The sequence below is a fragment of the Botrytis fragariae genome (genome assembly GCF_013461495.1).
Source record: "Botrytis fragariae strain BVB16 chromosome Unknown tig00000045, whole genome shotgun sequence".
Lineage (NCBI taxonomy): Eukaryota > Fungi > Ascomycota > Leotiomycetes > Helotiales > Sclerotiniaceae > Botrytis > Botrytis fragariae.
The window spans coordinates 23,690-48,304 of NW_023500991.1; the positions used below are offsets into that span (position 1 = coordinate 23,690).

Sequence of the window (24,615 nt, forward strand, 5' to 3'; positions counted from 1 at the left end):
GATTCAGATTCTCAGAATGTTTAGAATCACTATAAATCATAAACAAAAATTTTCTACAGTCCACGCCCCGTCAATGCTTCCTTGATCAAATTTCGGAAATTAAGCACATTTGGAGGGGTCATCACGGTGAGATGGGTTCCCTTGACAGCATGAAACTTAAGACTTCCCACGAACTCTTTCCATCGCTCTATATGATCGTACGGCCAACCCCATCGCTCATCGTTGACTGTCGTATGAAACACATCCATATTCGTTACATTACCTACGGGGTCATAATCCATCCCAATAACCTTGAGTTGATAGACCAATTTGGCCCAATTATCAAGTTTTTGACTAGTCATTCCCACTTCTGCCACTTGAGCAGGGTCGGCCTGCTCGAGGAGAACATCGAGCACTTCTTCGTGTGATTTTCGACGGATATACTCCGAAACGGTGATTATGTATTCTTCTTTGATAAGACCCATAAACATTGCGATAGCTAACACGGCACTATACCAATCACAAGTCTGTGCCCACTCCTTAAAGTGCGGTGGTTGATCGATAACTCCCAAAAACTGTACTGTGTCATTTTGTGCTTGTATCGCCTTGGCGATCTCGAAGGCTAAGCTTCCGCCAAAGGAATAGCCAGCTATAGCGTACGGTCCGCTAGGCTGTACGCGCTTGATTGCAGCATAGTAGCTGCTGACTATTTCGTCAATGGATGAGAAGTACTCCTCTCCATCGAATCCTCTCGCACGAAGAGCATAGACTGGTCGATCATCGATTAACCGCGCAAGGTTTAGAAAAATCAATACATCTCCGATCCCGGGATGGATTAGGAAGAGTGGTGTCTTAGTTCCGTTTGGTTGGAGGACACTTAGGGGGTTGTAATCTTTTTTCTTTTCGTTGCTATCCTTCTTGCTTTCCTCCTTTAGTGCATCCAATGCCAGGGCCAGATCACGAATGATAGGATGCGCAAAAAATATTGTCATTGGTATAACCATGTGCATCGAGTTTTGGATAACACGTTGTAGCTTTAATAAATCGATTGAGGTAATTCCGATTTCAAACAGTTCGCTTTCAAGGCGGATGTTGATTCCCAGTTGACTCGATTCCGCGGTCAGAAGATCGTGAAAGACCTGGAGCAAAAGTTTCTGAGTCTTGGTCTCTGCATTCTCTTCCATAGCCTTCCGAGAGTTTTCCATAATGACTGTGTCCCCGTATTCATATTCATTATATAGGCCGTCTTCCCACGCAAGACGGATTTTTGATCGGGAAAGTTTACCCAAGGAAGATTTTTGAAGCAAGGTCCCTGGTAATCCGATGATTTTAAAAGGTCGAGCGCCACAGTATTTCACTACAGCTTTCGATATTGCGGTAGCTGTGTTTATGCGAGCATGGGTATCCTGCATCGGATGAGTCGGAAGGTAGGCGACACAAGGCGTCTCAGTGGGTGAGTTCTTCGGCCGATACGCCCAGACGGCAATGAAGGAAGGGGTAATTCCAGGAATACCGACATTTTGGACGGCAGCTTCTATACTTTCAGACGAGTAATTGTTACTGTATCGGAATCAGCAATAAGCTACGCGAGAGTGTAAAATGTGTTACACCGAGCAAAAAGCTTTGCTTTTACAGCAAGGGCGCAAGAAGGAGGAAAGGCATGACACATACCCATTGATTACAACCATATCTTTGTTCCGGCCAGTTAACCTCAACCTTCCTTTTGAATCTAGTAATCCAACATCTCCAGTCTTGAACCATCCATCCGATGTAAAGGCTGCATTTGTAGCCTCTGGATTATTGTAATATTCACGGAATACAACAGGACCCGACACCTCCAGTAGTCCTACCTCATTCTTTTCTGCTATAGTTCCATCATAGCGAGAGATTCTCATCTTTACCCCAGGATTGGCGTCACCAAGTGTACAAAACTCCTCCCCCTGTGTCACATCATAACACGGGCAATCAACAACGTTATGAATACAGCCCGCACATGTCTCTGTCATACCAAAGCCGGGACGGATAACAGATTTTGGTGCGCCATATGAACTCAACTTAAGTGAAAGAATTTCACATGATTCAACAACATTGGCCTCGCCACCAGAGAGAAGTCCCCGAAGAGAAGAGAGATTGAATACCGGCGGTCCCTTTTTTGAGTTCTCATTCTCCAAAGTTTGTAAACTACGCACTAGCATGGAAAGAAAGAAGTTTGGTGCGAATGTCATACTGACTCCATGCTTACCAATCAGTTCCAGAAGCCATAAGGGATTCGCGAGAAGGTCTCTGCTGGCAATATGTATCTGTTGTGCTCCTATACTTATGGCATGCAGGTGCATATCTGTCAGGTTGGCAACATGGTCCAGTCCAATCCAATTCAAAAAAACATCATCCTGGCCAGTATTGTGTTGAGTGCTCTTGTTATTAACGGCAGCGATGATCTGGTCGTGCCGTAAAGAAACAGCTTTCGGATTCCCGGTGCTTCCGGAAGTTACCATGAGAGCTGCTAGAGTTGGTAAAGATTTATCGAGGTTATCGTCAATGGAGGATTCATATTTGTCTTTACACTTCAAGGACTCAATTTTATCTATACAGCCTTAGTAAAGCAATCAACAAGAAGATGAATTATTTGCAATTGAGTGAATACTCTTAATGTGCTGTTAAATTAGCTTTAATGGACAGCGACAGTAATCAGATCACATCTCTGAAAAAAGACATTTTGTTTTTATACACTTACCGACTACTAACAGATAACTGATATTCAGGCCATCGAATTCCGAACTGAGAGCCTCACTTGTAAGAACAAGAGGATCATTCAACAGCCCTTTCAGATATTTAACGACTCCCCGCCGGGGTTCAAAATCCTTTGCAAGCGGCGGGCAAACACATGGCACACCTCCAGCTGCCGTAATTGCCCAAAACCAGGTAATACTTTCCAAGTGATCTGCGAAATACATCAACACCACTTTATTCTCGACATCCGCCAGCCGCCGGAGATGCTTCGATAGCTGTCTAGCCAGCAGTAGCAGCCTCTCATAACCCAAAAAGGTAATGTCTCCTTCTTTGCTGGAGTGATATACCAGGACACCTTTGGCATGGCCTGCGCCATTTCTGGCAGCATTCTCAAGAAGACCAAGGAGATTTTTATTAGACATCCTTGAGATCGAATCGAGGTGTCCTGAGGTAATTTGGGTGCGATGAGTGTACCAAATCAATACCAAAAAATTATTATTGGAAAGGTATTAGCAAATTGACCCAGAGGTGATATTATCGCAGTAAATAGGAGGGATTTTAGGGAATAGAGGATGTGTGACAAGTGTAGGACTCTGAAGATGTGTGAGAATGAATCTATCTAAAGAACTAATTATAAAGAAAATCGGAGGTTTATATTTTCAAAATAATAGCAAAAAGGTAACACACTAGATAACATCATTGATTGCGGAAGCTGAAAAATATTCAGGGAGTTCAAGCATGCAACCCATCGTGGTACCATGGATATGATACGTCATCTTCACAATTTTGCTTTCTTTACCAATATACATTTGTCACCCCGCAATGTCTCAACCGCTGATTAACCTGACTTGAGTGAGTATTCTATTCCACTGTCATACTCGGAACTTAAATACATGCTCGCTAACACGGCAGAGAAAATAGCGAGTTTGTTGTCTCACAAACCTTATGCAGTAAGGGTTCTGCCGCTCTGAATGCGGTAAGGCTAGTCTGTAGAGTGGAGAAAGAATTGTGGAACAATAACTACGCGGATTGCAGATCAGATCATCGGTACTTGGCAAATATGTGGATTACATGGTTGTAAAGTGAACTATTGATCTAATCAGAGCTGAAAAGCTGTTGTGGATCCACGGCCTGGATTTCCTGAATATGCTGCTCATTGGTGATCATCCAGAACGCGTGGGCTGCGCGGACAAACCGCTGTGAAGACAATTCGACCTCATCTTCGGTGACTGGAGCAAAGCACAGGCGAAAATATTTCCACCCTTCCTCCTCCTTCACCGCATTTGTGGGGCTAAACATGTGGCCCGGTGTGACTAGGACCCGGTGGGGTTTCTGGAGCATCATCATCCAAAATGCATTCGAAAGTTCCAGTCCGCGGACTTTACGGTAAAGCGGGTGAGTCTCAAAGTTCATACGAATCCAGACGGACATGCCACCACGAGGCCAGCGGAAGGTGTACATCGAATCGGAGTTTGGGATTGCTGCTCCACTATTAAAACCCTCCGGGAATGGTGGGAGCTGCATGCGTCCATCATCCAGCGTCTTGCACATTCGATTCATCCTGCTCTCATACCGTCCCCTTAAGCCCTCCAGCCAGCGCACCCAGCCGTCGACTTTCCAGCCGGTGAAGGACGCTTGCTCTTTCTGAGACTTTTTCCCCGCAAATTCTGCTTGCTCTTCTGGCTGGGAACCCATGAGCAATCCGGCCATCATCGCCTGCACAAATCCTGATGGTTGCCCTGTAGATGTTTCCGTAATTCGTAGGAGCGACTCAATAATGGCAGGCTGTGCCGTAATCCAGCCTAGTCGACAGCCTGGTGCTACTGTCTTGGAGAATGTATCCAACCGGACGACTCGACCGTCGGTATCAATATTGAGATACGAAGGTTCCAGGCTATCGATAAATGGAGACCCGGATGATTTGAAGAATGGATGTTCTTTTGGATTTTCTGGCGGAGGGAGACAGCGAGAAGAAGGTTCAAGACTTGTAGCCGACGGGTATTGTAGTGTGAAGCAAGGGTCATCTTCGATGATAAGGACATCATATTTTTGACAGATCCAGTAAATGGCTTGACGGCGATGGAGGGGAGAGATTGAGCCGGAAGGATTTTGACCCGTGCTTCATTCTATTAGAATAGAGATCTTATAGAAGCGAAGAGTGTAATCTCAATTTCTTGGATGACTAGGCAGTGGGGGGAGGATTTACTTACGGAATGGTATAAAGCAGATGGGGTCTTTTGCCCTTACTCTCGTCCCAACATGATAAAACAGACTCCAGCGCAGATGGAACGATCCCCTCATCATCAATCTCCACAGGCACGATCTGTAACCCTCGGGGCTCGGCCGATTGTATCGCATGCATATAGGTGAACTGCTCGCATAGTAAACCTTGTCTCTCTTTTACAACATCATATCCTTCACTCCATGTATTAGTGAATGCTTCGAGTAGCTGCGAGAATCCATCCGTACTGCCTGTCGTGGGGATAATCTCTGGGCCACCGAGGTAGGGGATATTTGGATGGAGAATTTGGCATGTGAATTGCTTTAAAAAAGAGTGTAAAGGGGGGTATCCATGCGCGGTGCCATATTGGAGAGCCGTGGTTACATCAACCACGTCATTTAAGTCTGTCGACTTAGATATGTTAGGGATAATGACTCGTAATGAGGTATTTGAAGTCTCCTCGTCGATATCACTAAGCTTAAATCGAGCTGGCCGAGCAACTTGAGCTTCAATTGTGTCGAAAGGAAAGAATGAGGCGTCAGGAAAACCTGGAACAGTAAGTTACAGTGTCTGTGATCGAACGATGGAAATCATGGAGAAAGATGAAGATAGTGATATTACCTGCAGATAAATTTCCAATGCTAGGGATGTCAAAATACGAATAAAATTGTTTGGTACTGCTCGGCTTTCTTGCTTGGGTGGTTCGAGAGAAGTGGTGAGTGAGGTCGCTTGGTGGCCTGGGAGTAGCGAGAGCTAAGTTGGACTTCCCATCATCACGTGATCCCGTAGAATTGGAACTAAGCATGATTAGGGGAAGAGCGAGAGGGCTACCAAACCACGAAGTAGATAGACGAGACAGGCGATGTGAGAAGTGAATTTGAAACCAAGTTCGTTTCATAAGTACACAACGAGCTGTTATAAATTTAAGATCGTCTAATTTTTGAGTTGGCAAATAGAAACAGAAATCTCGTACTCTTAGATTACTTACTTATCATCTATTTAGATCGCCACTCTACATGAACATCCTTTGGCATCTAGCATATGGCATATCACGAGTCACAATATAATACTACGGAGAGTCCACCGATCAATTCGAAGCTTCACCGCTCCCAAGATTAGATCCAGCAAGAGAGCTGAAGTGACCTACGTACCGATGCTTTGCCGGATAATGATGGGACTAGGGCGAGTCGCTGCGGCTGAACGTTAAACTGAGAGTAGTAAGCGCATAACATCCGTGCGGCTAGGAGGTATGCAACTTCGACGCTATGAAAACCAGATTTGTCCTCTTGTAATTTATCATCTTGTGGTATGTGCATCTAGCGTCGGACCTGCATACTTCTTGTCCGCACGAGTTGTAAGCTTTCTTTCCCCTATATGCACCTCCAAAAATCAGGTTCAATGACTCCACCTACTAAGCTTGAGTTGATGTCGATCGTTCAGCTGAATGCATTTTGTGGGAACGGCAATAGGTCATTCAGCTGAATCGTCCGTAGTGTGATGTAACTTTGTTAAATTCACATGCAGATGGACATATTACGCTATTCAAGAGGGTTGTTTCGCCTGCCGCATTCATGAAAATAATATATAAAGAGGGGAGAAGAGTTATAGGAAACCAAAATTCATTTTAGATCAAACTATAGTCTATCTACATCACTACGAAGTAATATCGTCTCTCAGTCTCTTTCACCTCACATCAGAAAAGCCACTTCATCTATACTTACTATGTCTCAAAACCCTCAATTTACTCACTCAGACCGGCTCGAGGTGATTAAGGGTGACCAACCCTACAGCTCGAGCGCAAAGTCACTTGTTTCATTACCTGCCGGAGCTCTCTTTGCCAAAATGGCCTCCGCAACGGTTACGGAGCAACATACATATACCAGTGTCGCAACGGGAATTAACTCGCGTATTGAATTGAATTCAGACCTCGTCTTCTGCAACCACTCCTGCGACCCAAGTCTAGTGTTTGATATGAATCAACTCGAAGTGCGTGTGGTGGATAATCGACCCTTGGAGGTTGGGGGTGATCTCACATTCTTCTATCCCAGCTCGGAGTGGGATATGGTGCAGCCTTTTCAATGCGGATGCGGTGCTGGGCCGAACAAATGCCTGGGTTATATTAGCGGTGCAAAGCACCTGGACGCCGAGTCACTAAATCGGTATTGGTTAAATAATCACATTCGGGATCTGTTCGATGAGCGAGAAAAGAAGCAGGAAGTTTCGCAGCCGGCAGTGGCAAATGCTGTGGCTGTATCGTCTTGAGTTGAGAGTAACCAAGCTACGGGACAGAGCTGCAATGGATGGATGTAAGGAGTTGATTGCTAGTAGATGATGCACGGATATCGTATCGAGATGATCTGTTAATGCCAATTTTCATCACATTTCATCGATAGAAAAGAAATAGAAGAATTTGTGCAATCAAGATGTATAAATGAAGAGACTCCAAGTCATTTGTGTAACAATACAGAAGGTTTCCAAGTCATATATTTCTCATGTGTTGCGATTCACGTTACCAGCTCTGAGCTACGATCTTTAAGAAGATCAGCCTTTTAAAGAGCAAGACTTTTGTTTTTATTGAGAGCCAGAAAAAAATCGCTAAGCTAAGTGCATCTCGTTTCGAAATTTTACCCGAAAAAAGCTCGATCATATCGGTATACTCTTTCTGTTTGTATGAGAAGAGTACAGATAACATAAAACCTACGTTATAGATCCTGATTTCTGATATAAAATCCTGTCTAAAGAGTTAACTATTTAGAGGAAAATCCAATTTTTATACTAAAGGCTAGCTATCTCGCCCATCGCTTAGTATACCACGGTAGTCTGATGACTTAAGATCAATTACCTATATTTATAAACTAGAGACTCTCGTTTATAATCTCAAGTCATATTGCTTGTATCTTTTCATTGAAAACTCCTAAGAAATCCGGGAATCTTATAATTTGCTTAAATTTATACATATGATCTATATTTCAAATCTTATTGAATATTGTGGATACACAAAGTATTCAAGAATTGTAATTTTGATTGTTTTGGTATAAGAAGAAGGCACAAGAGAGGGATGGTCCAAAAGGGGAGTGTGCGACTTAACTACAATGAGAAGTAGATTAAGTACCCCTCTTCTACCTTTAGTTTCTACGCTCATGAGTGATAGTTAGTACGTACACCCTGAAAACTCATAGTTGTCATTACCAAGCAATCTTTGAAATAGTATTTATTCACTCTACTTGAATCAATCTCTTCCTTTCAACTACTTGACCTCTATGAATCATCCACGAATATGCTAGGTACCTATTGACTTTATGTTCTCCGCCATCACAACGATAAAACTTCAATGACCTCTGTAAGTACTTCCGCAGGTGTTTTCGTCGCATCCACTGGTAAAATATTCTCATCGATCTCTGGGTTTTCAAAAATCTGTATCTGACCCCCAGTCATTCGCAAGCTCATGTAATGATCTACGCACTGATCCACACGCTCTCGTAGCTGACGTTCCCCGTCAACCTAAAGCAGGATGAAAGTGGTCTCGACATCAGCTTTTGCTGTGTATCTCAGCCTATCGCGGTAGATACTTTTTAGGACAGAGCAGCTAACAACCACCGTATGCGAAAGTGCCACTTTCTCGTTGTATATTGAGACTTGATGAAGACGTTGTAAGCAACTCCAGCGATCCTTATCCGTGAGTTCAATTCCAAATTTCATTCTTTCGTGTGCTTCGGTGCTATGATATGTATCGCCTTAAATGGGAGGGCAAAGAAGTTTTTGAGCCGAGGCAGTTGCAACGGTCGATTTTCCAGATCCGCATGGATCGGCTATGATGATTATTTTGGCTCCAGTCTTAGTTGTGTCGGCAGAAGCCTTCCAACTTGTTTGGAGTAATCTGTTGATGATCTTGCTGATGAGCTTCTTCAAGGGTTAGGGGAAAGGAACGGACTAGTCGGGTATCATATTGGAGACCTTGGCGCACATCATTGTCGTTTTCATACTTGTTCGCGAAAAATTCGACTGGTTTGATGGGGTGATTTACTACTGGGTCGGGGTTTGAGCTTCTCAGTCGACTTGTTATCCACTCACGTTGGCCAAACTCCTCAAAATTTAGGCCTGCTTGGTGAAGTCCAGGAAGAAGCAATCGTATTCAATAGATTGGTTCGTGAGCTACCAAATTCACAATATATGCTGGCGCATTCGACAAAGAAATTGCAACGATATGAGTGAATATTACCCTAGCGAAAACATCACGAGATAACCTCTGAGTAGAACAAAACTCTGTGATGAAGTTATCTTACGCGCAGGTGGAAATATTTATTACTTGACAGTTCTTATTATACGATTTTGCCACTTTAGGTAAAATCAGGTCAATTGACAGTGACGACATTTCAAGAAATTTCATTGATAAATGTATAGATTCAACCCTAACTATTATTGATACAGGTATATATCTCTCTTTTCCTATAAACATGTTCAGCTAACTTGATTTTAGTTAATAGTTTAATCATGAATAAGGCTCTGTAGGTAAACCTTCAATTTTCTCGAATACACAAATCTCATTTCGATCATCTGGGATGCACGGATTTTGGTTCACTCAATATATAGCACTATACGCAATATCCACTTTCTACATCTACACAATTCATCATCATTTGGAAGCATCTACTTTGGTTTCCAAGTCGGGAAGGCCATATCTCGAGGTGGTAAATCAATGTCAAGACTCACTTTCTTGCTTCGATTGCTCTTGAAGGATCCACCATCATGTCATATCACTCTATGCTTATCACTCGACTAAGACAAAAAGCCCATAGTGTGGCTTATCGTTTGGACTTGTGGCCTAAAAATTCCGTGTCAGTATCAATAGAGGGTTAGGCTAATGTTGCTACAAATCCAACGGTTGAGATGGACAGTAGCGAATCTACTGAAGACCCAGAATACCACGCCCAGCACATGCAGGATTCCATGTTGGTTAAAAGCCATCAGCGGCCAATGTTGGGAGATGATTCCTTGAATATTCAACCTCTAATTGACTTCAACACTGAGAACCTTAGTTGGGGCTTCATCGATCAAATAGTTAAGCCTTCCGGTCCTATACTAATATCTACTTTATTCACTGACGATATCATATTTCAGAATTTCCAGAAAACCTAGATCGTCAAAACCTGGATTTCTTCACTCTTTATAAGATTTTTTCTAGGCTACTCATAAACATTTCCAATTCATGAATAGTGCGACTCAATTTGGGGCTTAACCAAACTGTCTGAATGTGTTTTCTAGACCAATCTTGTTTTTGGAAGATATTCCAGGCGTCTTGAATATCCGTGGGAGTACTTGGTGAGGATGTCGTAAGCGACAGAGTCGTCGAAAGTGGAAAGGCATCCACCATGATTTAATGAGGAACAAGTTTTTTGTCCAAAGTCAATACATAGTGAGTACAAATAACGGGGTTCCCTGCGCGTCAGCGCAATTCCTACTTTTATTATCAGAGTTGTGGACAACGGTTTTGTGGAAAATTTGAAATACTTGCTTCAAATCCGAGAATCAAATCTTCAATCAGTTTACCTGTGAATTTTGCCTCTCTGTTGCTCCAAGTATTCTATCTATTCCAACATTTTTTCTTCACTTCGATCTCAATGAGCAAACTCAGCAGAGAAAGCTCAGGCTCATCTTCTCAATGTTATGCCCTTTATACATACATGCTAGAGACGTTTCTCGTCTAAATTTCTTGATCTCCAAGTAGAATTTTGTTCATTTCAGCTAGGAATTGCTAAAATTTGTAATATTTTGGTAATGTAGTGGCCTTGATTTGGATGTCAGTTCAGTAGATTTCATTTCCATGGTTTGAATTCGGTACAACAGCTAACTCGTCAGGATACATAGACACAAAGTTTCTTGCAGTCATGACCTCTCAAATAAAAAAAACTACACCAACTCAAACTCCACAACCTCGTCTTGCTTTTCCTGTATTGCTTCTCCATTCATATAGCCATCCACGAAACACTCCCCAACAAATTCTACCCGTCTTCTAAGAACGTCACTCGTACTAAGCTCGCTACCCCCATCTTCTGATCTATTCAAAACTTCGATATCATGAACGAACCGCACAACATAAGGTATCGTTCCTCCAAACAACACAACCACACAGTCCCCCTCCTTTGCTGCATTTGGACATATCCCAGACTTTTGATCTACAGTCCTGAAAAAGCACCGTGGATGACACTCTAGAGCTCCTCCGTTTTTCCGAGCATACGACTCATGAGTAAATATATGATCATACACCAAATCAACTGGAGGTATCGGGGACTCAAGTGGTACCTCCAGCCCACCCTGAGAACTTGAAGAGAAAATTGCCCGTTGATTTAAAGGATCAAAGACCCGTTCATAGTGTTCGCGGTGTGAGTTTGAGGGAGCAGATGGATCCTGGTTATATAATGCGGCTATTCCATATGGAAAGGGTTCGATATCATGAATAATGCCGAGCACAATACCTTTCAATATGAGAGAATTACCATTGCTTTTCAACAGTAAGGAAGTATCTAATTCCTTGCTTCCCGATGCTCCTGGTCCTTCTACAAATGGTGAAAGGCCTAAAGTGGCTCGACCCCATGCACTCATTCCGTCGTACCACAAACTCCAACTCGTACGCTTGGAGCCACGGAAGCTGGGCGCATTTGCAGATAGTTTCTGCCACGTTCTGCCTTTCGAGCAATGGATTGCAGAAAGTATACGAAGTGAGCGATGGGAAGCAATCCACCAGCGTGTGAAGTCGCGATATACGATCGCCACATCTTTCTCGTAATTCGGCCGAAGGACATCGAGATGATGGTACTTTGGTCCTATAAAACCAAGCAGTGCAAATAGTTTATCCCGGGGATCCGTAGCTTCTAAGCTGAATCCTGCTACCACAAGATCGAGAATATTTTCAGTGGGAGCTCGTGGTGCGTATCCAAATCGCGTGGATATATTACTGCATATATTATCGTTTAGGACTTGAGTTGGCCTTGTTAGTGCAAAGAGACTAGAGAAGAGCGGCGGCATAGCCTTGTGATACTGTGGCGCTGGTTCTGAAAGGGTGCGTCGCACATTTTCATTGATTTTCAGAACTAATGACCAAGAAAATGCTCGATCGCCACACCGCACCAAAATTCTGCGAGCATTGAAAACTTCCTGCAATACCCAGATGCGACTAAACCATACGTTTTCAAAGAAGACCCGGACTCCCTTATACTTTGGGATTGTGTTTCTCAGCTCCTCTTGAGAGAGGTATTCTATATCCGGAGATTCTGTAGTGTAGTCATCATTCATACCATCTTTTTCTTCGTCGAATACTTTGAACAATCGTCCAACTTCCGCAGCATAAAAGTTTAGCGATGGTTCTCCCAGCCAAACTATGACCCGAGATGCTGCAGCATAGACTTGCCCCATCATTTGCACTTGCCACGACCTCTCTTCTAGGTTCTTCTGATTAATACAGAGAGCATCCACCCAAAGATTTTGAGTCACGCCATCATCAGTCCGCAATCGATGTAAAGCATCGAATAAGTTCGATGTGACTTGAATGTCGCGGCCGGCCAATTGAATCGTCTTGGTATGCTTGGGATTGCCCCAGCAATACGATAGAGCCTCGAATTGCGAGGGATACTCACATTTGAGCTTCAGGTGCCACAGCGTACAAGAAATTTTGGTTGAAGGGGGACCCGGTTGGAGACGCAGAACCCTAATTTCACTGAGTGATTGATTCAGAGGAACGTAGAAATCCTCGGCAGTCAGCGTAAGTGGTGAAGGAATCGACCCGTCTATTTTCTTTCCGCCCATTTCTTCCAGTTGGCTTTCTTTACTTTCCCCTGAGATAGTAATTTCCGCTTCCAGGACGAAGTTTCTCCAGGCCCGGTAGTGCGCTTTGGGGATGATTTGTATAATATCATTTTCTCTCATCTCCTGCAACACCTGCGTAAGGAATTCCTCGTTTTCCGCATCTGGCCACGTACACACATGCGTAAAGGGTTCAATCATAGCATGTCTGTTTGTGCAGATCAGCCCGCGCTTGCGAGTATGGCCTTCAGGAGTAGTGATAACGCCGTCAAAGAAACTGCAGCATTGCTCATAGGTACCGCGATATTGATCTTCGACGCCGCTGAAGCCTTAGATACGTTGTTGTCAATTAATTGGCATCTGAATTTTTGGGCTCGACGCCAAATCAGGCTCTCTTGTTATCTTACCTTGATCGTGTGATGTGGTTTTAAATGTGATGCTCTTTACGTTCGCGAACGAGGAGGGTACTGTAAATTCTATGTAGGCCTGCTCGGGACAGCCAAAGCAGACGGTGACGGGCTTCGACTCTCTTTTTGTTTGCGTTATTAACTTAGGTTTGGTGTTCGCGGACGCCATGGTGGGATTGATGTGTAATGACTGCTTGGATGCGATACTTGTAGAAGCCGCTGATCTAGGCACTCTTTTAAATGGGGCATGTAAACCGTCTACTTTGATACTAGCGCTGATATCATCTTCCATGAATTGAAGATGATATCGCAGCACTGTGATTGGATGGTAGTGCGATGAAACGACAATTCTAGTGGAGACTTTTCGGCTATATATTATCTATCGAATAGAAGGCTGCAACATAATCCGGTAATGGTTTTCTGCTGGGACAATTCTCGTTTCGTGTTCTAGGGCTCAGGTTATCATGATTTCCTGCTTGATGTCGACACGAGAAAATATTATGGCATCAATAAAAAGCCTGGATGAAGTAAAAAAACACCAATCCCAGGTCCCTTTAGGTATCCGTATGACACCAAAATTTCCCGTGAATGCGGTAATCCAGTTTAAATATCCCAAGCTTGATTTGCATCAATTCCAAATGTTCGGATTACCACACGAAGAAAGGATTTGCGCTTCAATTCGTAGCCAGGAATAGACGGAGGACATCAAATTTAGTGGTCTACAACTACTCAGATGATGAGATAATATATGCTTGCGGCTATTCCAGGTCCAGTTCATGTGGGAAATCATGAACTCGAATTACCGCAAAGTTGAGATGGACTAGGTTGATTGCAAAGCGCAGGAATGAAATTAAGCATCAACTTTAACTGTCATCAAGTCTCAGAAATTTGGGATAATGTTTGTTAATGGGATAATTTCTTAGTAGTGTACCAATGTCAACAAGTGTGAGACAGTTGGGAGTTGCACTCATCGCGAATTTGGTATGAAACACGATAAAACTCGAGGCTGAAAAGCCAATAGCAAATAGGTTTCAATCAGCTCTAGATCAGCAAATGAGATAACAGTTTTTCTCCATTGCGATAATTTGAAGATGTTTCTTGAATGCCTCTGATACGAGATCGACTTTCTGCATTTGAAGATTGTCCCCGATCAGGAATGTCTTCCAATGAAATTGATGAATATAGATGACATATAATAGGTGCATCAATAATTCTCAGGTATCTCCGCGACTTGTTTATGTCCCTTTTATAGATAATCCTGATGCGGTTGCATCGACTCTTGAGTACGCAAAGACTTGAAGGACCCGGATCATGCTTGGCCACGAATGCATTGCAATGAGTCAATAATCAGATTCGAGATGAAGTACTTCAAAGATATCTAGACCATTTGATTGAGCACTAATGCCTCTGACAAAGATGACCGTCTATGTCATTCGTTGGTTCGAGGAGCCTGTGGCTTGCTTGTTCGAAGGTCTTCAACAGTCTGGACTGCATTTCAACGACGAAGAGCTTTAATTGATGAACTCCATCTGAATATTGGCTTCGTTTTAGATTTTCAATTAGATTCGATCATCAAACTAATGAGATCTTCTTCAAATATTCCTCAACAACGTTCAGCAATATGACCTGCCAATTCTGATGATGACAAGATGTAATGTAAGAGCACTGCTGGTGGTGAATTGATGAAATGGGATTTTAATTCAACATCTGAACAATGGGTTATCAAGATGAGGGGCCTTGAAGATCTCGGGCTAAAATAATTGCAAATCCGAAATACAGAACGAGACACAAGTTTGATAGTACACATATGACAGTTGAGATAGCGTCGGAGACTGTTGACCCTTGCGTGTGAAGAGTTCCTTTGGACGACATTGAATCAGTGTTAAACTAATTGGCCGTATCTGGTACAAGAGTTCGATGCCTGTAATTATCATGGTGCGGATTTTAGTTGAGAAAGAAGGCGCACCTGCTCACTAGACTTGGTTATCAAACATCATATCAAACTGGAAGATTGGGGTTAAAAAAGTGCAGCAGATTGTATTGTTCGAGATACAAGATACGTAGATCTGAAAGCCTAACAATTCTCTTGATAAATTCTCACCAAAAACGACATTGTTCTCAGTTCAAGCTTAACTTTGACTCTCTTCACCTTCGTTTGTTTCACACTGGAGCCGTCCTACATGCTTCTCCTTCTACTCTGCTCTCATTTCATGATTCCAAGCTATCAGAAACCTCTTTTTGAGTTCAGGATTATCAAAATCTGCCCCATCCAGTGCACCCAGGCTAGAAGCGCCAGCCAAAATTCCTGCCCCACCCACACCGGCACCGATGATTCCACCTACAGCAGCACCTCCCATAGCGGCACTTTGACACCACGCAAAAATACTACCTGCTTCGACAAGGCCCATACTAGATTGCCAAGCTGCTGCTGTGGAGCCAGCAATAGGGCCTGCAGCTGAAAATCCAACTGCTCCAAGGACTGGTACTGCGACGACGGACGCAATGGTAACAGCCCCACCTAGAACTTGGAACCCAAATCGGTAAGGATGATTTTTAATATAGCTTCCGATTCCTACTTGGGAAATAACAGAAATAAAGGTTAGACAAGTATATCGTATAAAATGGACACAAAGGTTATGTAAGAGATCAAATAGGAGCGAGGACAATATTATGTAGGCATACAACACGAATAAAAATGAGCAACGAACCTTTCTTGCGTAGACTTAACATTTCTTGTATGAACCCTGGACACAAGCATCCTAGGATCTTTGGAGTGATTGGTAGGTTCCAAAGATCTTCGGGAAAGCTTCCTATAGCAATGAGCCTCTGGATTTCCCTGCCGTTATCTAGACCTTCATCTACTTCATGGAAAAGCTGGTGGCCTAAGATAACTTCGTATAAAATACTACCTAATGCGAAGAGTTCTGCACGCGCGACTCTTTCTTCGGTGGTATTAAGTCTGTCTGAAATAGCTTCCGGAAGCTGGTAGCGTGTTGGATACTGCATCGTTGTCATCAATGAAGCTGGTTGGTTCTGGAAACGATTCTCCACAGACCCGTCGACATTTAATTGGAAATCAAAATTGCGGACGTTATTACGATCGCTAGCCTTTTCATCTGTGAAGAATAGCTTATGTATCGAATGTGCCCATTTTAACCTCAAGTTGGATTGACGACTGGGATCGAGCTCTTTGCAATTCTCTTCATAGACTGGTAATCGAACTTTGCATATTGCTCGCTCTGACGCCTTCATTCTGTTCTGTATGTTGGGTTATATGAAAATGAATATTTCGTCTTGAAATCAATGTAGATAATCGTGAAAGAGGAATGCTCGATAAAATAGTCGACTCTTATAATTTCTTACAGCGTTACGCGTGATGTAAATGGCTTAGACAATGCGGGGAAGGATGTTGTTTTCTGCCCCACCCACCCACAGCTATTGGATGATGAGTCGAAACAAAGGCCTAGAATTTTGTGGGGGCCGTGAGTAATATTCTATAGGTTGATATATAGGCTATAATTAGTGTGGAAAGATCAGGTTAGCTTCATCGCAGAATTCAGAATAGCCAATCGGTTTCGTGGGGATACCGAGATGTGTTATCGGATATATGCTTGAGTAGCACACGCCTAGGCATATTTTGGCGGCGACGCCTCCTGCTTGATGGCTTAAGTTAAGTAGTAAATAGGTGAACTTGAACTCGTTAAAGGATTTCAGATGTAAAGGGCAATGATCACTAAATATAAATGAGGAAAATAAAGTGTGAGTTTGTGGTTTGATCCGTTTGTTGCTCATTTGATTTTATCTTGGAATGAGATGACTTGAGAGAATTTCCATCACTTTCTCAACACGAGAGTCGTTCACTCTTCTCACGAATTGAAGCTACAGTCATGACTAAAGACCACTCCCAGCTCATTTTTGGTATATGAAATTTGATTTAATACTTTATCTGAGATATAAATGATGATAGGGCTTCTTTGATACGGGATGATATTCGTAAGTATGATAAGTATGGCTGCATCGATTCGAGGATCAATGTCTCATCCCGAAATCTGAATTTAGCTAAGAGATCTGAAGTATATCCAACAACTCGGATTTACGTCACATAATGGATAATCAGATGTATGCATTGTGGTCCTCCCTGCACGCGGCACCAGGTCGGATCAACCCTTGGATTGCTACCCATTTCATCGCAATGGGAAGCTGATCGTCAAGACGTCCAACCTAGCCCACGTCAGTCCTAGCGATAACGCACCATCCCTTAGTTTGAAATGTATTTCGTTTACACTTGAGTAATCTCCCACTCATCAACTATTTCCACATCACCTCAATATGCTGATTCTTATCTGTAGAGTAAACTTCACGTCAAATTTTCAACACGCTTGGAAGATCCACATTAAGCCCATGATTATCAGAATTTCTGGACACTTAAAATTGGTTCGTCTGGGGGAAATCTAAGCAAGATAAAGCAAGATAAAGCAGGAAGGATAGTTGTCGTGATTGTCCAAGCAATACTGGAAACGATAAGAAGCCTCGAACCTCCTTCAGCATGGGTTCTGACATTATCAAAGAATCCTTCAAAATCGTGAGCAGAATTGTCGTCGACATCATCACCTAGCTCCTGCCTAAAGGTGGGTAGAGAAAATGATGGCGAGGGCATACTTTCTAATTCAAAACCTCATTAGTATTGCTATTCTATGCATTGGCCTCACATTCGACAGTTTGAATGGATAATAATATTTAGAGTACTTCAATGAGATGAAGTTTGATTGGCGCAAGTAAACAGTAGTATTTCATATGTAAGATCAATCGGTGCTTGATACTTGGTGGCAGGCTCACTCTACCCCTTTTTAAGAATTATAAAGCCAGAAACTGCAAGTTACAACTCTTTATGTCTATACATGTGCCGAATTGGGCTCTGTCGTAAAATATTGTAACCATTCTACACTTGCCCAACTATTTCATTAAACTTTAATCAATTATATTATTGAACAGTACGCGGGGATTAAGAGGCAAAGCTTAGAGCAGATGGCATTCCACATTGAGCAGGCTACTTAGGGTGGAGAGATGTTGATCTCATCTCTGAGGAAGCCCCGAGGTATGACGGGCTTAAGATTGGTGAAGTTGCTAACACAATCCTGAATAAAAACATAAGTGAGTGCCCTCGCCATGTGTATCGAATATGATGCACTCATGAGAGGACAAAAGAAGAGAGTGTGGAAGGTTGAAAGGGAAACTAGGAAGGAGTTGTTTGAACAGTAGTTGGGGAGCTGGTGTCAGGTCCTTTATCAGAGGCAACTTCCGGTAGACATTCAAAAATATTGTGTTCAAAATACGAGGTTCCTTCCGGAATCTTGATAGTTGTATGACTCTGGGATGACCCGAGGACAGGCATTCGGTGGACAGAACTGTTGCTACCAAGGTCAGGGAAGTTTAGGTTTTAATATACCAAAGGTGGAGGTCTTACAAAGCTCAAGGCCGTCGCAGTTCAAGGCCGTCGCAGTTCAAGGCCGTCGCAGTTCAAGTTTGTTTTATATGAATGCTATAATGTTTCCATATCTCAAAAAATCACCAAGGAATGAATGAGAGTAGAGCCGATTCCTGTGATGTATCCAAATTTTGATCACATTTTACCAGCTCGATACAACCTTAAATTATACTATCATGAAACTGCAATGAGCTTATAAGATCCCATGAGCTTGATTTCATCTTGCTAGTTGTATCTCAGAGTACGCAACATTACAAGAGAGTGAGGCATCTATTCAATGCCCCAGAAAGAATGGGTCGTGATGATCCACCAAAAAAATGAAATGAGAAGTACTCCTGAAATTGGCGCAGGTTAATATTGAGCCAGGTACCTCACTGTCCCGAATACTTTAAGTTTCAATGTTGACCATCGGAGCTCGGATGAGGTGCATCGCCTGTCAAAACAGCGAGCTGGTAAGACACTCATCCACACTCGTAGAGCCAACACGCACCGTTCTCTGCGTGGTGTGTGGCGTTCCAAAGTCCACATCTGCTTCGAATTGCCTGATTCCCATACCAGAGAGCAAAATTATCTGCTCGCAACTTCGCAACTTCGCAACTTCAGAGGAAGGAATTCTCCGTGATCAGAAATTCATAGTGTAGCGACGGCTGTAGGTTTTACCGCGCAAGAGCCTGCACTCTACAATCTTGTGTGACCCTGCTTAACATACTCACGATATAGTCTGCGTCTGCCAGGTTTGGGCATACGCCGGGTTGACCCAGATACACCTTTGTATTTTGACAGGTAGTCGACCTACGACATGTCTATAGGGTGCGAGTGCCTATTACCAATCTCTGCAAGAGTGGCTCATCGAGACCAAGTCAGGAATGGAAGTATAACAAATTTCCGTCGTCTTGAACTTACGTACTGATTTAATCTCATGTTAAAGATACGGTATTAAGCACAATTATGACTGCAGTAAACCACGGGGAGTAGTTATCTACAGCTCATTGACGCGCTGAAACGGAAAAGAGACATGTCCATCTTCATCAGAATAAATTTGAATAATGAAGGGCAGTGCTTTTATCATTCGAGTAGAATTTTAGACGCACTACATGGGGCTTCCGAACTAGCATGACTAGTGTAACTTTGCAGATTCTGCAATATCCTCACAGAATGAGCACATTTACTCATGCAGGACAGATAATACTGGCATAAACTATTGCACGGGCATGAAGATTTAAGTCAAAACTCGAAAAATCAGATTTTTATCTCTACTTAATTTGAAATATTGCACAAGTATCACGACATCTCAATAGCTTCATGGCGTAACATTTCTACTGTGGGGAAAATTGCTTCCGTGCCTCAGGTGAATCAACCCCATCAATCGAACCACGTCCAAAAATAACGCGGGATGCAGATTATCCAATGATCTGCATTATGGGAGATAATCACGACATCCGAGTTATGTATGCGTAATTACATATACAACATTCAAAAAGGTTAAAGTAAAATCAACTCGAGAGCTGAAAATGAGATTGATTAAAATACCCCGCACCACTTAATCACTTCTTCCGCTGTATCTGTTCCTGAATCCTCCATTTCTTAAATACATTTTTTTGAGAAAAATGACCGCCCCAAGTACATCAAGTTCTGAGGATAATCTCTATTCAGAATATCATCAAAAATTTCAATCTGCCGTACCTCAAAATGAAGAAGAATGGCTTTCACGAGCAACAGAGATTTCCCAAATCTTTTCAAAAGACGCTGCAAAGAGAGATATTGACAATAAATCTCCTCGCGGTGAAGTGACATTATTAAAATCGTCAGGACTGTTAAAAGTTTTGGGTCCAAAAAAATATGGTGGCGGTGGTCAATCATGGGATATCGGATACAAAGTTATAAGAGAAGTTGCGAAAGGTGATGGATCATTGGGTATGCTACTTGGATATCACTTGCTTTGGTCGACAACGGCAAATGTTGTGGGAACAGATGAGCAGAAAGATCGATTACAAAAGGAGATAATTGAAAATAATTATTTCATGGGAGGTAATTAAAGTCATATCAAAGTTCAGAGAATACACTGACACTATCAAACAGGTGCCGTTAACCCAAGAAATTCAGATTTGAGTATCAAATCAGATGGTGATCACATTGTGTTCAATGGACAAAAGCACTTCAACACTGGTGGAGTTGTCTCTGACATAACAATTCTTGAAGGTGTGTTAGAGGGAACTGGGAAGCATATCTTTGCTGCGGTGCCGACTAGACAACCTGGAATTCAATTTGCCGTAAGTAGGAATATCGATGAAAGTCTTGCTTTAGCAGCTGACATTAATATATTAATAGCACAATTGGAATAACATTGGATTAAGACTCACTGAGTCTGGTAGCGTCAAGATTGAAAATGTTAGGGTTCCCTGGGAAGATGCATTAGGCTGGAATGCTCAAACCAAGGAACCACTACCTCAAATCCTTACTGTCCCTTTCGCAACCCTACTACTTCCCACCATTCAATTGGTTTTCGCAAACTTCTATATCGGAATCTCTCTTGGAGCTGTCGAAGCAGCAGCCAAGTACACAACGACTTATACGCGCGCGTGGCCTTTCGGCGGAGATAACAAAGACAGTCCAACAGAGGAGTGGTACATTCTTGAGCGATATGGCACATTTCACGCACATCTATCGGCAGTTGTAGCTTTAGCGGATTCTGTGGGTAAGAAGTTGACAAACATATATGCGAAACATCAAGACGAACGATCAGTTTCTGCACGAGAACGTGGTGAATTGGCAGAAGCTGTTGCAGCTGTCAAGGTTGTAGCTACTGACGTTGGACTAAATGTGACAAGTGGAGTATTTGAAATGACTGGAGCAAGAGCGACTAGTAGGAACGTTGGACTGGATCGATTTTGGCGTGATATTAGGACGCATAGTCTTCATGACCCTGTTGCTTATAAGAAGAGGGAACTTGGAAGGTGGTCATTGTTAGGAGAGATCCCCGAACCGACTTGGTACACTTAATCGACTAGTTCTTTTATTGAAAAATGCGGACTGTTCAACTTGGAACCCCAGCACTTGAGACAAATTGTGATGATGAGGGAGTACCCTAACACTTGATGAAGATTTAGGGTATAGCACACTCTTAGACGCGAAGATGACTCCTTTCTACCATGATAATGTCTCCATTCGAAGAAAAAAATACTCTTATAACTCCGTATTTGAAGAAACTTCACAACTCAATGGCTTGAAAATTGAGAATAGTCTGGGAATCTGTGAGCCAGATGTGAATTTTATACGGGGATAAAATGTGACGCAAGTCGTCACCATCAATAACCTTTCAAAAGTCGATTCCCAAGACTTCTCAGGAAGATGGATCTGAAAGAAAACAGATTGAATCATGAATACATGCTTGATGAAATGACAATGATATGATTGAAGCACTTCTTGAATAAATTGAAGGGAAACAAAATCAATGTGGACGGATGGCTTACTAAGCTTAAATTATTAGCGTGAGTTCTGTTGACCTTACTTCCAAATCCCCCTCAATACCCAAGCATCCAAAATCCTCATCACTACATATCCAAACGCAATCATGACAGTAACTGAAGCTGTGAAGTCCGCCATTGGACTTTCTGGTACCCCATCTACAAGTAGGTTTCCTTGCCCCTCTATATCCTACTTTGTTAAAGACGGAAGCTGATACCCGGTTCAGGCGCAACCCGGGAACAAATGAGCGAAGCCCGATTACCTATCGCATATCGTGATGGATGCGCCGGTCTATTGATTCCCCTTAATCGTTGTCGGCAGGAGGAGTATTATCTTCCATGGAAGTGTGAGGTGGGTTTGCGGGTCATTCCAGGAGTACTGGGGTATCAAGAACAAGGCTGACTTTCCGAATTTCTTGAAACAGCAAGAGAGACATTCCTACGAAAAATGCCAATACGATGAATTTAAAAAAAGAGTTGCAAAGATGGACGAATTGAGGGAGGCTAAGGATGGTGCAAGAAGCAATTGATATGGGAGGGTCGATCATGAATCAATGGATGTGTACATACGGCATGGAATGGAATACAAGTTTGCATGATATCGGTATGGACCAAGCATGGTGAAAAGGGAGTCTTTTGCTCCACAGATTCTGGAGAAATATATTGCATGGCTATAAATGTCTCTTTTGGAGGTCCTGATATACATGAGGTTTGGCTTGTAATTCAAGCATTCTCACATCGGCGCCTCGGTGGGTTCTTCCTGAGTTCTTCAGATTGACATTCAGGGTATCACACTTTTCTTGGGACTATGTTACAGCTCTGCGCTTTGAGCTGGGGTGTATTGATACTTGCCATAGGCACGAGGCTTTGCTTGCAGATCATGGAAACCCCACCTGAAGCGTTTATGAACTGACTATCTAGGAATCGACTTCATCACCTGGGGGTCAGATTCACATGGACTCGTAGTATTCGTAGGTACGTATGAATACAAGTATCGCATTATATATGTATGTCTGTACATATTGATGTTTTTTTATGATGTTTACAATGGATATGTTGATATGATTCTGAGCGCCGGCTATGAGATTGTAAACAGGCACGTTGGCTTTTTATCACAAAAAGTAGTCTTGGTGTATCATATACATGTCAATTTCTTTCCAGTAATGCATCCCAGGCTATATAGCACAAGACGAGGGAATCTGGATCACCGTTCACTTTGCGCGAACCTATCTACTGATTGGCCCCTTCATGGATCACCTTCCCTCTCTCTCGAGCATACCTACTATTCATCCTGCTAGTGAGTCAGCATAGCATATTACAATTAGCAGGTAACTCGCCATGATGTCTGGTTAGACATCCCATGCAGGCCTACGACCCACAGGAGTATCTACGCCTTTGGAGAAAACATACTCACCAAAGCTAGTTCGAGAAAATGACGGCTGGCTCAGGGCCGTCTTATCCAAAAGCTTGATCATTTGATCGGGTTCTTTAAGATTTACCATACACCTTCGTGATCGCATCACTCCACCGTGATTACTGCACTAAAGCCAGAATGGGTTTACTGTGATTCTTTCTTCTCGCCAGTCTCACAGTCCGAAGTAAGTCACATCAATTTTGTGGGAATGATCAATTTGCTGTCAAGTTAAGTCAATTACAAGAGTGCGGTCTCGATGCTATCTGTTTCGGGGAGTTAGTGTTTATTAGCCACTTCCATTAGGCAATGCCTTCAAATTTGCCTCCAGGTATACAACACCAGCTTTGACGCCGTCAACAATATATACTCGGTTGGCATCCTCTGATCCCAATTCTTCCACGAGTGCTTCTCGGACCATGTCGTCCATTCCAGCCATTCCTGCACACCCTAGGCAAACGATGGAACAATCTCTTTTTCCAACTAATCTTTTCACCGCTTCCTTCATTCTGGCACCGACAATCTCACTATCGACACTATGAAGCTCGCCAGCAGTGAGACCCGTAGTCTCTACTCCTTTAAATCTTTCACAATGTTCTCCCTTTTGAGTCCCCAAGAAATCTCTCACACCTGCCCCCAACACTTCTTCCCAGTATTTTCCAGTACTCAAAATTCCAAATCCTTCCTTGTTACTTTCATTATCACCCAATCTCTTTCCGTTGCCCTGCGTCAACAATCCCAAAGACATCATGACACTGGCCTCAAAAATCCCCGTCACGTGTACGTTTGGCCTCACTCTTTTCTTGAGTTCCGTAACCAATGGATGAACACTGTAACAGGCTACAAGAAATGCATCATATTGATCAAGAGTCGATGCAAGGTCCGAAAGAACAACTTGGGTAGAAAGGATTGCATCCTCCTCGTTGTTGATGGACGGAGGACTTGGCAGTTGAGCTGTGTAAAATGAGATTTGAACCTGAGAGGAATCACTTATTGTAGAAAGTAAAGTTTGCAGGCCCTCGGTCATAGACTTCGAAGAGTTTGGATTTATGATGAGAAGCTTTCTGTCTGTAAGTTTCTTGGGTTTGATATCGGTAGTCATATTGGTGACAAGAGTGGGT

The 24,615-nt window shown here is 42.8% G+C and overlaps 8 protein-coding genes across 8 annotated transcripts; 3 read left to right on the forward strand and 5 right to left on the reverse strand.

Annotated features, from left to right (window-relative positions):
- Positions 1 to 53: 53 nt before the first annotated feature.
- Positions 54 to 3,131, reverse strand: Bfra_003232 (putative thioesterase domain protein; the record flags this gene model as incomplete). The annotated part of the gene is made up of 3 exons (XM_037333642.1): positions 54 to 1,539; positions 1,651 to 2,563; positions 2,714 to 3,131. The coding sequence occupies 3 exons, from the start codon at positions 3,129 to 3,131 to the stop codon at positions 54 to 56; spliced, it is 2,817 nt and encodes a 938-aa protein (XP_037193729.1).
- A 673-nt stretch (positions 3,132 to 3,804) lies between these two features.
- Positions 3,805 to 5,735, reverse strand: Bfra_003233ca (putative aromatic amino acid aminotransferase protein; the record flags this gene model as incomplete). Its single annotated transcript, XM_037333643.1, has 3 exons — positions 3,805 to 4,828; positions 4,920 to 5,478; positions 5,552 to 5,735. 3 exons carry the CDS (start codon positions 5,733 to 5,735, stop codon positions 3,805 to 3,807), a joined length of 1,767 nt encoding a protein of 588 aa, XP_037193730.1.
- Positions 5,736 to 6,652: 917 nt separating this feature from the next.
- Positions 6,653 to 7,192, forward strand: Bfra_003234 (putative galactose-proton symport protein; the record flags this gene model as incomplete). Its single annotated transcript, XM_037333644.1, has 1 exon — positions 6,653 to 7,192. The coding sequence occupies one exon, from the start codon at positions 6,653 to 6,655 to the stop codon at positions 7,190 to 7,192; it is 540 nt and encodes a 179-aa protein (XP_037193731.1).
- Positions 7,193 to 10,837: 3,645 nt separating this feature from the next.
- Bfra_003235 (putative heterokaryon incompatibility protein) lies at positions 10,838 to 13,303 on the reverse strand (the record flags this gene model as incomplete). Its single annotated transcript, XM_037333645.1, has 2 exons — positions 10,838 to 13,056; positions 13,135 to 13,303. 2 exons carry the CDS (start codon positions 13,301 to 13,303, stop codon positions 10,838 to 10,840), a joined length of 2,388 nt encoding a protein of 795 aa, XP_037193732.1.
- Positions 13,304 to 15,326: 2,023 nt separating this feature from the next.
- Positions 15,327 to 16,386, reverse strand: Bfra_003236 (uncharacterized protein; the record flags this gene model as incomplete). Its single annotated transcript, XM_037333646.1, has 2 exons — positions 15,327 to 15,709; positions 15,843 to 16,386. The coding sequence occupies 2 exons, from the start codon at positions 16,384 to 16,386 to the stop codon at positions 15,327 to 15,329; spliced, it is 927 nt and encodes a 308-aa protein (XP_037193733.1).
- A 3,840-nt stretch (positions 16,387 to 20,226) lies between these two features.
- Positions 20,227 to 21,619, forward strand: Bfra_003237 (putative thermophilic desulfurizing enzyme family protein; the record flags this gene model as incomplete). The annotated part of the gene is made up of 3 exons (XM_037333647.1): positions 20,227 to 20,647; positions 20,699 to 20,889; positions 20,948 to 21,619. The coding sequence occupies 3 exons, from the start codon at positions 20,227 to 20,229 to the stop codon at positions 21,617 to 21,619; spliced, it is 1,284 nt and encodes a 427-aa protein (XP_037193734.1).
- Positions 21,620 to 22,190: 571 nt separating this feature from the next.
- Bfra_003238 (putative nadh-ubiquinone oxidoreductase b18 protein) lies at positions 22,191 to 22,613 on the forward strand (the record flags this gene model as incomplete). Its single annotated transcript, XM_037333648.1, has 3 exons — positions 22,191 to 22,248; positions 22,311 to 22,435; positions 22,509 to 22,613. The coding sequence occupies 3 exons, from the start codon at positions 22,191 to 22,193 to the stop codon at positions 22,611 to 22,613; spliced, it is 288 nt and encodes a 95-aa protein (XP_037193735.1).
- Positions 22,614 to 23,783: 1,170 nt separating this feature from the next.
- Positions 23,784 to 24,596, reverse strand: Bfra_003239 (putative hydantoin racemase protein; the record flags this gene model as incomplete). Its single annotated transcript, XM_037333649.1, has 1 exon — positions 23,784 to 24,596. The coding sequence occupies one exon, from the start codon at positions 24,594 to 24,596 to the stop codon at positions 23,784 to 23,786; it is 813 nt and encodes a 270-aa protein (XP_037193736.1).
- Between the last annotated feature and the right edge of the window lie 19 nt (positions 24,597 to 24,615).